Here is a 13,523-nt window from a genome sequence, read left to right on the forward strand (position 1 = left end):
ATTCTTGTCACGTTCGTCCAACAAATTTTGTATAAATGGACCCCCTTGGAATGAAGATTTTGAGATTTATTTGCAGTATTTACCTTTAGGACCCGTCCACATGATCTGCACAATACAATGTTGTTGTTTTATTATTATAATTTTATTTATTATTATTTTGCAGCATTTTCAGAAAAATCCAAACATTATCTTGACACATACAGAATGTAAATTATCTTATCAGTTCTCGTTCTCTCCCCTCCGATAGCGAAATAGAGGGGGGGGGGGCTTGTGTCCCGGAGATTGGGGGGTGGGGGGATGGGGTTGCCTTGCATTGTTTGTTTTCTATTGGATAGTAAAGTTCTCGCTGTACATCCGGCCCGGTCTGGATATGAGAGCCGTGGGTCTCATAGATGGAAAGACAAGAGGGGGGAATCAATGCATACGCCATAGTGCAGTATCACCAATAAACAGATCTACTCACAGGGATATAACATGAGGACTGAAGGACACTGTGGGGGGGGGATTGTGATGTAGGGAGGGATGTAGGGAGAGATGAATGACCGCCGTCATGTAACCAAGCCTGGTGTGGTGCTGGATGAGCCGCACGGATCCCTCGCTCCAAGCTGACCGGCCCCTGAATGACATCACCGCTGGATTGTATACAGTTACAGGACGCATTTCGAGGAGACTTCTTCAGGGGCTGAAGAAGAGGAAGTCTCCTTAAAGCACATCATGAGTCGGATGTACAGCGGGAGCTCCATTAGAAACAAAGTATTGATTTCCTGGTGCTGTGAAGTGATCTGACCAGTTATTACCCTCCAGGTGATGTAACATTTCTTTCACACTGGGGCCGCGTTAGCTGTACCGTTGTTTTAGCTGCACTTTTTGACCTCTAGTGGGGCACTTTTAATCCCCGCTGGTGGCCAAAGAAAGGGTTAAAAGCTCCAGTGTTGCTGCGCTGCAGAAGTGCTTTGCAGGCCCTTCAACAGCGGTGCCCATTCATTTCAATGGGCAGTGCGTTTTGGGAGGGGCGTATACCGCGCTTCCAAACCGCCCCAAAGATGCTGCTTGCAGGACCTTTTTTTCCCATCCCACAGTGTGGAACCACTCGGCGAGCACTCGGGAAGGACTCGGGAAGGACTCGGGAAGGACTCGGGAAGCACTCGGGAAGCACTCGGGAAGGACTTGGGAAGGACTTGGGAAGCACTTGGGAAGCACTCGAGATGCACTCGGGATGCACTCGGGAAGGACTTGGGAAGCACTCGGGAAGGACTCGGGAAGGACTCGGCGAGCACTCAGGAAGGACTCGGGGAGCACTCGGGAAGGACTCGGGGAGCACTCAGAAAGGACTCGGGAAGCACTCGGAAAGGACTCGGGAAGCACTCGGAAAGGACTCGGGAAGCACTCGGAAAGGACTCGGGGAGCACTCGGGGAGGACTCGGGGAGCGCTTGGGAAGGACTCGGGATGCACTCGGGGAGCACTCGGGGAGGACTCGGGGAGCGCTTGGGAAGGACTCGGGATGCACTCGGGGAGCACTCGGGATGCACTCGGGGAGCACTCGGGAAGGACTCGGGGAGCACTCGGGAAGGACTCGGGAAGCACTCGGGGAGCACTCGGGAAGGACTCGGGGAGCACTCGGGAAGGACTCGGGGAGCACTCAGGAAGGACTCGGGGAGCACTCGGGGAGGACTCGGGGGCACTCGGGGAGCACTCGGGAAGGACTCGGGAAGGACTCGGGAAGGACTCGGGGAGCACTCGGGAAGGACTCGGGGAGCACTCGGGAAGGACTCGGGGAGCACTCGGGAAGGACTCGGGAAGCACTCGGGAAGGACTCGGGGAGCACTCGGGGAGCACTCGGGAAGCACTCGGAAAGGACTCGGGAAGCACTCGGAAAGGACTCGGGAAGCACTCGGGGAGCACTCGGGGAGCACTCGGGGAGCACTCGGGGAGGACTCGGGAAGGACTCGGGAAGGACTCGGGAAGGACTCGGGAAGCACTTGGGGTCTCAGACTGGGGAGGCATAATAGGCGCTTTAAACGCCTGAAAACCATCTTCAGTATGAAAGGGGTCTTACACCTCAAATCTCTGCGCTCGGAGTTCCATTTTAAATTCAAATAAAAACATTGATGACAAATCAGATCCCGCCCCATGGTGGGAGGTTCTCCTATTTATAAATCTGAGAGTTAGAATTGTATCTCTTATCATGGCGGTCAGTGTTTGCTGAGTGGGTGTGATCTTCTATCCAATGCCAGAGCCAAGAGATCTCCATCAGAAGGAATCACTTCTTATAACAAACAAACCCTTCAAGTGTAAGTTCACCTTGTCAGAAAAACAAAACCTCCTACACCCCCCCTCCCCCCACTGTACTTACCTCTATGGATAACGACCCGTCATGCAGCCCATGGAACGTTCCGGGGATTTGAAATCCTCACTCTTCTGCTCCCTCCTCGCTCTGCAGATTTCCAGGACAGATCTGAGTGATTCTGATTGGTCTTTGCTGCCACACAGAATCACCCGGATCTGTCCCAGAAGCGAAGCACAGCAAAGAGGGAGAGGAGCGAGAGTTTCCAATCTCTGGACCACAGGCAGTGTGGGCACTGAGCGCTCACCACCCATGGAGGTCAGATACTCCCAGAAGTGCCCTTATCTAAGGAAACTGATACCATGGAAGTGGCCGGGAAATCAATACTCCGGGAATTGTCCGTTTCCCGGGAAATCAATACTCCGGAAAGTGTCCGTTTCCCGGGAAATCAATACTCCGGGAAGTGTCCGTTTCCCGGGAAATCAATACTCCGGAAGTGTCCGTTTCCTGGGGAATCAATACTCCGGGAAGTGTCCGTTTCCCGGGAAATCAATACTCCGGAAGTGTCCGTTTCCCGGGAAATCAATACTCCGGGAAGTGTCCGTTTCCCGGGAAATCAATACTCCGGGAAGTGTCCGTTTCCCGGGAAATCAATACTCCGGGAAGTGTCCGTTTCCCGGGAAATCAATACTCCGGGAAGTGTCCGTTTCCCGGGAAATCAATACTCCGGGAAGTGTCCGTTTCCCGGGAAATAAATACTCCGGGAAGTGTCCGTTTCCCGGGAAATAAATACTCCGGGAAGTGTCCGTTTCCCGGGAAATCAATACTCCGGGAAGTGTCCGTTTCCTGGGGAATCAATACTCCGGAAAGTGTCCGTTTCCCGGGAAATCAATACTCCGGAAAGTGTCCGTTTCCTGGGGAATCAATACTCCGGAAAGTGTCCGTTTCCCGGGAAATCAATACTCCGGAAAGTGTCCGTTTCCCGGGAAATCAATACTTTCACAAGGAATTTTCGTACAGCAGTCGCCGCTGTAGCGTCACATATGGCGACCCATCACATTTCGCTGCCTGCTGCAGTGCGCATGCGCGACGCCGACATATGCGTTCCAACACTTTTACGACAAAACTCCACACCCCTCACTTCGCTCGGCATAATTATATTCCATCTTTATGTCCACTTGGATATTGGGGTTGAACCCGGACTTAGGGGTGGAGTTTTGTCATAAAAGTGTTGGAACGCATATGTCGGCGTCGCGCATGCGCACTGCAGCGAAATGTGATGGGTCGCCGTATGTGACGCTACACCGCGTCACTTTACACACAGGGGCGTCCAATCATCCGGGGGGCAGAAGTGGGTCTTAAAGGGGAACTCCACCCCACCAAGGATCCTGGATGACACACCTGGGATCACGTGGTGAGGAAGGAGGAGCTCTGCACATGGTGGGATAACTCCTCCCCCTCCTGTAATACCGCACACCGCCTATAGGGCGCGTCACACAGGAAATAAACGTCACATATACCGAGCAGCTCCGCCAGGCTCCTCTTCACACCTCCCGGGGTAGAGCCGGTCACCGCCGACATCACACACAGAAGACCTCGGGATCACCGGGACCTTTCCGCCACTCTCCGGGCAGATACGGCGCGCTGTGCTCCTATTGGTGGATCCGCGGTGTGGGCGCGCTTCTATTGGTGGAATTCTGGATGCTAGAGGTAAAGACACTCCTGTGGGGCCGAAGGAGCGGCCATTTTATTGTGGCCAAAGCTGTGTAGTGCCAATTGTCAGGTCATATGAGGCTCCAATTCATTTATTTTCTATCATTTTTAACCATTTCAGTTCTTTACCCCCCTCCCCCTTCACGACCAGGGCGTTTTTGTTTGTTTTTTTGCCATGCAGAACTGCACTACTTTATCTGACAATTGCGCCACACTGTGCCCAAAATTAATTTATATCATTTTTTTTATGAGCGTTCTTTTGGAGGTAATTGATCACCTCTGCATTTATTTATTTGTTTTTATTATATAAACAAAGAAAGACCAACAATCAAAAAAAACAACTTTCTGCTCTACAACATCTCCAATAAAAAGATAAAAAAGAAAATCGAATCTCTTAAAGCGGTAGATAACCGCAAGAAAAAAAAGATCTCCCTGCAAATGAATGTGATAATGTGTGGGGTGCGTCACGTATTTATTGGGGTACACATTAATGAGGACTTACCTGAGAACGGAGCCTTCCGGCGACACACTGTCACCGCTGACCGCCATCGCTCCAAACTGTCCCTGATTTGGAGGGAGTGTCCCTGATTTGGAGGGAGTGTCCCTGATTTGGAGGGAGTGTCCCTGATTTGGAGGGAGTGTTCCTGATTTGGAGGGACTGTCCCTGATTTGGAGGGACTGTCCCTGATTTGGAGGGAGTGTTCCTGATTTGGAGGGACTGTCCCTGATTTGGAGGGAGTGTCCCTGATTTGGAGGGAGTGTTCCTGATTTGGAGGGAGTGTTCCTGATTTGGAGGGAGTGTTCCTGATTTGGAGGGAGTGTCCCTGATTTGGAGGGAGTGTCCCTGATTTGGAGGGAGTGTCCCTGATTTGGAGGGACTGTCCCTGATTTAGAGGGAGTGTCCCTGATTTGGAGGGACTGTATGTGATTTGGAGGGACTGTATCTGATTTGGAGGGAGTGTCTCTGATTTAGAGGGACTGTCCCTGATTTGGAGGGAGTGTCCCTGATTTGGAGGGACTGTCCCCGATTTGGAGGGACTGTATCTGATTTGGAGGGACTGTCCCTGATTTGGAGGGAGTGTCCCGGATTTGGAGGGAGTGTTCCTGATTTGGAGGGACTGTCCCTGATTTGGAGGGACTGTCCCTGATTTGGAGGGAGTGTTCCTGATTTGGAGGGACTGTCCCTGATTTGGAGGGAGTGTCCCTGATTTGGAGGGAGTGTTCCTGATTTGGAGGGAGTGTTCCTGATTTGGAGGGACTGTCCCTGATTTGGAGGGACTGTCTCTGATTTGGAGGGAGTGTCCCTGATTTGGAGGGACTGTCCCTGATTTAGAGGGAGTGTCCCTGATTTGGAGGGACTGTATGTGATTTGGAGGGACTGTATCTGATTTGGAGGGAGTGTCCCTGATTTAGAGGGACTGTCCCTGATTTGGAGGGAGTGTCCCTGATTTGGAGGGACTGTCCCCGATTTGGAGGGACTGTATCTGATTTGGAGGGACTGTCCCCGATTTGGAGGGACTGTATCTGATTTGGAGGGAGTGTCCCTGATTTGGAGGGAGTGTCCCAGATTTGGAGGGAGTGTCCCTGATTTGGAGGGAGTGTTCCTGATTTGGAGGGACTGTCCCTGATTTGGAGGGAGTGTCCCGGATTTGGAGGGAGTGTACCTGATTTGGAGGGACTGTCCCTGATTTGGAGGGAGTGTCCCGGATTTGGAGGGAGTGTCCTGGATTTGGAGGGACTGTCCCTGATTTGGAGGGAGTGTTCCTGATTTGGAGGGAGTGTACCTGATTTGGAGGGAGTGTCTTGGATTTGGAGGGAGTGTCCCTGATTTGGAGGGAGTGTACCTGATTTGGAGGGAGTGTCTTGGATTTGGAGGGACTGTCCCTGATTTGGAGGGAGTGTCCCTGATTTGGAGGGAGTGTCCCGGATTTGGAGGGAGTGTACCTGATTTGGAGGGACTGTCCCTGATTTGGAGGGAGTGTCCCTGATTTGGAGGGAGTGTCCCGGATTTGGAGGGAGTGTTCCTGATTTGGAGGGACTGTCCCTGATTTGGAGGGAGTGTCCCGGATTTGGAGGGAGTGTACCTGATTTGGAGGGAGTGTCCCTGATTTGGAGGGAGTGTCCCTGATTTGGAGGGACTGTCCCTGATTTAGAGGGAGTGTCCCGGATTTGGAGGGAGTGTACCTGATTTGGAGGGAGTGTCCCTGATTTGGAGGGAGTGTCCCTGATTTGGAGGGAGTGTCCCTGATTTGGAGGCACTGTCCATGATTTGGAGGGAGTGTCCCTGATTTGGAGGGACTGTCCCTGATTTGGAGCAATGTCCCTCTGTCCCTCATTCCTCCTCATTTGTCCCTCATGTTGGTCTGATCTATAGAGATATATATAAAATGTACTTTTTATCTATCATAAAGTGTTTCCCAGCACTAAACCTTTCATCTGATCTGTAAATTGCTACATTTGTAAATTCCAAAAGCCGATATAAAGGAATATTAGTGGTAAAAAAAAGCACTTGTGGGTTTCACCAATCTTGTTTTTTTGTACAATTCTCCTTTAAGGGGGCGTGGCAAGGGGTGTGTCCTATGCCTGCATACTTTTTCTGATAGGTGTCCCTCATTCCCATCTCAGAATGTTGGGGGTGTGGCTGACACACCTTTTATCTTCACCAGGCCTTCCTTCCAGGTTTACAGGCAGCCGTCATGTGATTGGCCGAGCCGCATCAATGTCAGTCCCGCGCATTCACGCCATCCACTGAGAGCGCACTGCGCATGCGCTGGTCACATCCCCAGCGCTGCTAAAGTAAATGTCTCCTGAACGGCGCACATTTAGGGGATAATATATGTATAATGTTTGGGGGTTCTAAGTCATTTTCTAGGAAAAAGAATGATGATTTTAGGAGAGAATTGTCAGAATTGTCTGAGCTGGACGTGGATAATAAAGATTTAATTCAATATTAATTTATAAAATCTCACTTTAGTATTTCAGCTGCCAATGACCAAAAACAAAAAAAATGATTTAACATCCTGACAGAGAAGACGACTTTTCATCACCAGCAGAGCGATCGCGTCCCCCACAGACCGGCCAATCAGGAAATCCCCGGCTCCGCCCCCCTCCATAGCGGCATCCTGCAATGTGTATTCTTAGCTTGTGCTTGAACCCTGAGGAATGAACCCCGGCGAGTTGCTCCGCTCCGACCTCGAGGCGTGGAGAAGACGTCAGAAGGGATGACACCAACCTACGCCGTCATATTTTGAATGACAATTGAGCGGTCATGCTACACTGACACCATGTGACATTTTTAGCATTTTTTTCCCCCACAAATAGAGCTTTGTTTTTCTTCTGGTGGTATTTAATCATTGCTACGTTTTTTATTTTTTACAAAAAAACAAACAAAAAAAAAGAAAATTTTGAATTAAAAAAAAAAAGTTTTTCTTAGTTTCTGTCAGTAAATTTTGTAAATAAGTAATTTTTCTCCTTCACTGATGGGCTCTGATGACGAGGCACTAATAGGCATCACTGATGGGCACTGATGGGCAGCACTGATAGGTGGCACAGATAGGCAGCACTGATGGGCTCTGATGAGGAGGCACTGATGGGCATCAATAATGGGCACTGAATGGTGGCACTTTATTGTAATCAGGGCACTGATTACATGTCTGGATGTCACCTGTGAGGAGATGCTGCTGATCGGCTCTCCTCACCACACACTCTGCCAGTGTGAGGCGATGAGAGCTGATTACCGGCATTTCCGTGTTTACATGTGACCGGTTGTGATTGGACACAGCCGATCACATGGTTAAAGAGCCGCAGGTGCGGCTCTTTACAGAGATCGGGGGTCGCCACGTGTCCTAGCAACGCTGCGCACACACTCCCCCCAAGCCCCCCGTGTGGGCGCTTGAGATCGTCCGTTCTGGGACAACGTCATATGTCGTCGTCCTAGAACGAGAGCTGCAACGCCTCCTCCTTTATTTGACGGTTGGCAGGCGGTTAAGGTGTATTTTTCTTGGGGGGGGGGGTGCAAGTAACTGGTCTTGCCTAGGGTGCAAAATAGTCTAAGCACTGGCCCTGTCTGCAGGAACGCTTCTTCTGTTGAAAAACAACAGACTTACTGGCAGGATCACCAGGTGCAAATAAAGGAAAGAAAGTCTAAAAAAAGAAAACAAATGCAGCCGTCACATCTAAGAGTTGGTGAGCTGCAATATAATAAATGTTTGGTTTTGGGTTTAATAAAAGTGATCCTTTGTCTTCATTCCATCTACTCCTCAGTCCTGTATTATGTCTCAGCTTCCCGTTGATATCCACCATGTGTATGAAGATGACATCATCGAAGTGTCACACTCAGGATTTATACTCCCGGGTACATCGATCGCTCCGAGCCCCTGGACCCCCCCAGTACAAGGATTGGACCCCCCCAGTACAAGGATTGGACCCCCCCAGTACAAAGATTGGACCCCCCCAGTACAAGAATTGGACCCCCCCAGTACAAGGATTGGACCCCCCCCCAGTACAAGGATTGGACCCCCCCCAGTACAAGGATTGGACCCCCCCCAGTACAAGGATTGGACCCCCCCAGTACAAGGATTGGTACCCCCCAGTACAAGGATTGGACCCCCCAGTACAAGGATTGGACCCCCCCAGTACAAGGATTGGACCCCCCCAGTACAAAGATTGGACCCCCCCAGTACAAGAATTGGACCCGCCCAGTACAAGGATTGGACCCCCCCAGTACAAGGATTGGACCCCCCAGTACAAGGATTGGACACCCCAGTACAAGGATTGGACACCCCAGTACAAGGATTGGACCCCCCCCCAGTACAAGGATTGGACCCCCCCAGTACAAGGATTGGACACCCCAGTACAAGGATTGGACCCCCCAGTACAAGGATTGGATCACTCAGAACATTGCCCCTTCACTATGATGTCACACATCTGTCGTAATAGAACAATGTCACCTCCAGGTCATTATGACATCATGATGGTAAATATCTGAGCGGAGAGGTCAGAGATTCCACATCCGATATAAGATCATCATATGAGATCATTTGTAGAACAAACACAGAGCGCACGGGATGTCTGCACCTCCCCATTAATGAGTACCTGTCACTGCAAGCCAAATATTGACACATTGTTACCGATAATAACCATTAGGAGGAATGTGAGCTGATACATTGTCCCAAGTAGGGAACGTCATGACAAGAGGTTTAGACTGGGTTCACCCCGGGGCGCTGCGGGAAACCCTGCGAATCCTGCGCGGATCTCCCGCATCGCACCTGAATCGCAGACGGTTTACACTGACATCTGCGAACCGCTGCGGGTGTCAATGTAAAAACTAATGACGCCCCCAGATCGGTCCGCAGATCGCAGTGCGAACTGTGAAATAGTACAGGAATCGGATCACATGAGTGTGAAGAGCCATCCGATCCGTTTCCAGTCTGGACCAAAAAATAGGGTCCTGTACCATGCGATACGAATTCAGCCAAACTGTATAGATAAATTCGCATCGCATGTGATGTGCACAGCAATGCGGTGCGAATTACATGCGATGTCTGTGTTTGCGGCAGTGTGAACCCCGCCTTAAAGTGCAACTCCAAGAATCCCCCCAAATCTTCTATCAGGCGTTGTTTAGACTTGTGGTTGGGAGGCAGCAATGTTTGGGGTTGAGCTGCATTTTGCCCCCCTTTAAGCTGCAGTAGGCAGCGGACAGGGATGTTTACATACCGCGGCAAAGCTGACGCAACTTGTAGCTAATCGCTTTTAATCGTGCATGGAGCGTTTATCTGCGATGATCGGCCCAGGACGCAGGATCGTGTGAACGGACAGAGGGGGATTAAACCAAGGTCAGTATACCGATCTTTTGTTATGTATAGTAGGTAGGAGGAGGGGGAGGGGACATTTTTGGGAATAGTTGGACATAGAGCGGGATTTATTAAACTGGGGAGTGCAGAATCTGGTGCAGCTGTGCATAGTAACCAATCGGCTTTTAATATCAGCTTCTTCAGTTAGGCTTTGACAATAAGTCCCCATTCACACTGTGTGCGACTTTCACAGGTCAAATCGCATGACAAGTCGCACCTTATTGTCAGCAATGGAACCGACTTTGCGGTGACACACCAATTTGCGCTACTTTTGCCAATTTTCAGCCCCCGAACTATCAAGCACCAGACCCTGAATTATCAAGCACCAGTCCCCGAATTATGGAGCACCAGTCCCCGAATTATGGAGCACCAGTCCCCGAATTATGGAGCACCAGACCCCGAATTATGGAGCACCAGTCCCCGAATTATGGAGCACCAGTCCCCGAATTATGGAGCACCAGTCCCCGAATTATGGAGCACCAGTCCCCGAATTATGGAGCACCAGACCCCGAATTATGGAGCACCAGTCCCCGAATTATGGAGCACCAGACCCCGAATTATGGAGCACCAGTCCCCGAATTATGGAGCACCAGACCCCGAATTATTGAGCACCAGACCCCGAATAATCGAGCACCAGCCCCCGAATTATCAAGCACCAGTCCTCGATTTATCAAGCACCAGTCCCCGAATTATGGAGCACCAGACCCCGAATAATCGAGCACCAGCCCCCGAATTATCAAGCACCAGCCCCCGAATTATCAATCACCAGTCCCCGATTTATCAAGCACCAGCCCCCGAATTATCAATCACCAGTCCCCGATTTATCAAGCACCAGTCCCCGAATTATGGAGCACCAGTCCCCGAATTATGGAGCACCAGACCCCGAATTATGGAGCACCAGACCCCGAATTATTGAGCACCAGCCCCCGAATTATGGAGCACCAGTCCCCGATTTATCAAGCACCAGACCCCGAATTATGGAGCACCAGTCCCCGAATTATGGAGCACCAGACCCCGAATTATTGAGCACCAGACCCCGAATAATCGAGCACCAGCCCCCGAATTATCAAGCACCAGTCCTCGATTTATCAAGCACCAGTCCCCGAATTATGGAGCACCAGACCCCGAATAATCGAGCACCAGCCCCCGAATTATCAAGCACCAGACCCCGAATTATGGAGCACCAGTCCCCGATTTATCAAGCACCAGACCCCGAATTATGGAGCACCAGTCCCCGAATTATGGAGCACCAGACCCCGAATTATTGAGCACCAGACCCCGAATAATCGAGCACCAGCCCCCGAATTATCAAGCACCAGTCCTCGATTTATCAAGCACCAGTCCCCGAATTATGGAGCACCAGACCCCGAATAATCGAGCACCAGCCCCCGAATTATCAAGCACCAGTCCTCGATTTATCAAGCACCAGTCCCCGAATTATGGAGCACCAGACCCCGAATAATCGAGCACCAGCCCCCGAATTATCAAGCACCAGCCCCCGAATTATCAATCACCAGTCCCCGATTTATCAAGCACCAGCCCCCGAATTATCAATCACCAGTCCCCGATTTATCAAGCACCAGTCCCCGAATTATGGAGCACCAGTCCCCGAATTATGGAGCACCAGACCCCGAATTATGGAGCACCAGACCCCGAATTATTGAGCACCAGCCCCCGAATTATGGAGCACCAGACCCCGAATAATCGAGCACCAGCCCCCGAATTATCAAGCACCAGACCCCGAATTATGGAGCACCAGTCCCCGATTTATCAAGCACCAGACCCCGAATTATGGAGCACCAGTCCCCGAATTATGGAGCACCAGTCCCCGAATTATGGAGCACCAGTCCCCGAATTATGGAGCACCAGTCCCCGAATTATGGAGCACCATTCCCCTAATTATTGAGCACAAGACCCCGAATTATCGAGCACTAATCCCACTAATTATGGAGCACCAGCTGCCATTCACATCGATGCAGTGTGCAATTTTGATCCTGTTAAAAAAAAGGGTCCTGTGCGAGTCTAGGGGGGGGGGGGGGGGTGCGGTGCAAATTGAATCTTTAGCTATGACCAGTCCCCTCAGAAATTGTATTAAATTGGAACCCGCCACAACAGAAATCGCATAGTGAAATCACATCAGATTTGCACTTAAACCTGGAAGCTGATTGGCTGCCACGCAGAGCTGCACCAGTCTCTGTGTGCTCCAGTTTTAGTAAATCTCCCCCTGCTTGTCATCTCTTTTTGGTCCCTTCCAATGGTCACCAGGGCAGTCTGATCCGGTGCCCATTTTTATGGCCCCCCCGCAGAGAACATACAAGGTGCCGTTTGCCACAATAATCTGTTATATTATCTCCGGTAATAAAAAGTGTGGCTTGCATGTACTCGTATTGGCTGCGCTCTGGACTTTGCGCTTTATGCAGCTTTTCCATATTTTTAAAGCACGTGAATTGACTTTTTATGGCTCTTCATGAACCTTTGTACAGATTGTATCAGCGATGAGATCACAGCGCTCAGCCCATCAACACGGGACACGGCTTTATCACACAATTACTTGGATAGAAGTCAAAGTTAAAGGATAAATTTAGTCTGAATTATAAACATAAAAATCAGCACAAGGGACATAAATTACAATTAGTACAATTAGTACGATGTAGGGCCGCTGTTAGAAATCATGGGGCCCCCCTACAGCGTACCTGACAGGGCCCCTCCCCCCCAGCTCAGGTGGGTGTGTGGGTGCGGGTGTACGACCCCGAACACGGCTCCAGCCACATGAACAAACCACACGTGGTCCGAGTACCTCTGTGAATGAGCCCTAATTATGTGGGTTTTTTTACAATTACTTTTTTTTTTTTTTATTTGTAATAGCCTGGGAGGGGGTGAAATATCAGGGTTCTAAACAGATCCCTGATTTCTCTCTTAAGAGGAGTGATTGAGGACACAAATCCCCCAATCCTTTCTCTGCAGCCTCAGCTGCTACAGAACGATTGAACAGGAAGCACTCTATATAGATGCTCCCTGGTCATTCACAAACTAAAGCATAGTAAACACGGTGGGGGGGTCAAAGCTGGGGATGAAAGGGGATACTGGAGAGGGGGAGGGGGTGATCAGAGCGGTGGAGGGGACATTCCTTTAAACTGATCCCCCTGTGGCTCCCCCTGACAGTTCGCAGGAGGGAGAGGAGATGCTGCAGTGAGGGGAAACTGCCTGCACCAAAAAGCTGCCTAGGCCACCCCCCTCTGTTTAACTGATGGGACCCGAGCCCCATACAGGAGGGCCCCATACTAGCACATTATGGCAAAATTACCTTAAAACGAAGCCGTCCGCTGAGAGGGCTTCCATCTTCACCCGGTCTTCCTTTTCAGGTTTGGGGGCTCCAGCTCTACGAATGGCTGAGCGGCAATGACATCATCCCCCGCACATGCAGGCGGGAGTCGGGTATGCCGTCCCTTCAGAGGGCATTTGCGTGGGAGACGTCACCTCATGTGAATAACTCCTACACATTTCAAGATATTCCCTGAACCTACAAGTCAGCCTTACTATAGACTTACCTGTAGGTAAAAGGTACAAATTGGACTTTACTACCACTTTAATTGGACTTTACTACCACTTTAATTGGACTTTACTACCACCTTAATTCATTTATAGAGACCAAAAGATGGCCAACTGAAAGGAA

The 13,523-nt window shown here is 50.5% G+C and overlaps 1 protein-coding gene across 2 annotated transcripts in view; it reads right to left on the bottom strand.

Moving 5' to 3' along the window:
• The window catches only part of FANCA (FA complementation group A), an 84,444-nt gene extending 80,348 nt beyond the window's left edge, over nt 1–4,096 (bottom strand). For both annotated transcript variants that reach the window (XM_073605962.1, XM_073605961.1), the window contains exon 1: nt 3,806–4,096. In XM_073605962.1, coding sequence (XP_073462063.1) covers nt 3,806–3,866 — 61 coding nt within the window. In that variant the 5' untranslated portion in view covers nt 3,867–4,096. The remainder of the gene's footprint in view (nt 1–3,805) is intronic.
• Nucleotides 4,097–13,523: the final 9,427 nt, after the last annotated feature.

This window comes from Aquarana catesbeiana, linkage group LG11 (assembly GCF_042186555.1).
Source record: "Aquarana catesbeiana isolate 2022-GZ linkage group LG11, ASM4218655v1, whole genome shotgun sequence".
Classification (NCBI taxonomy): domain Eukaryota; kingdom Metazoa; phylum Chordata; class Amphibia; order Anura; family Ranidae; genus Aquarana; species Aquarana catesbeiana.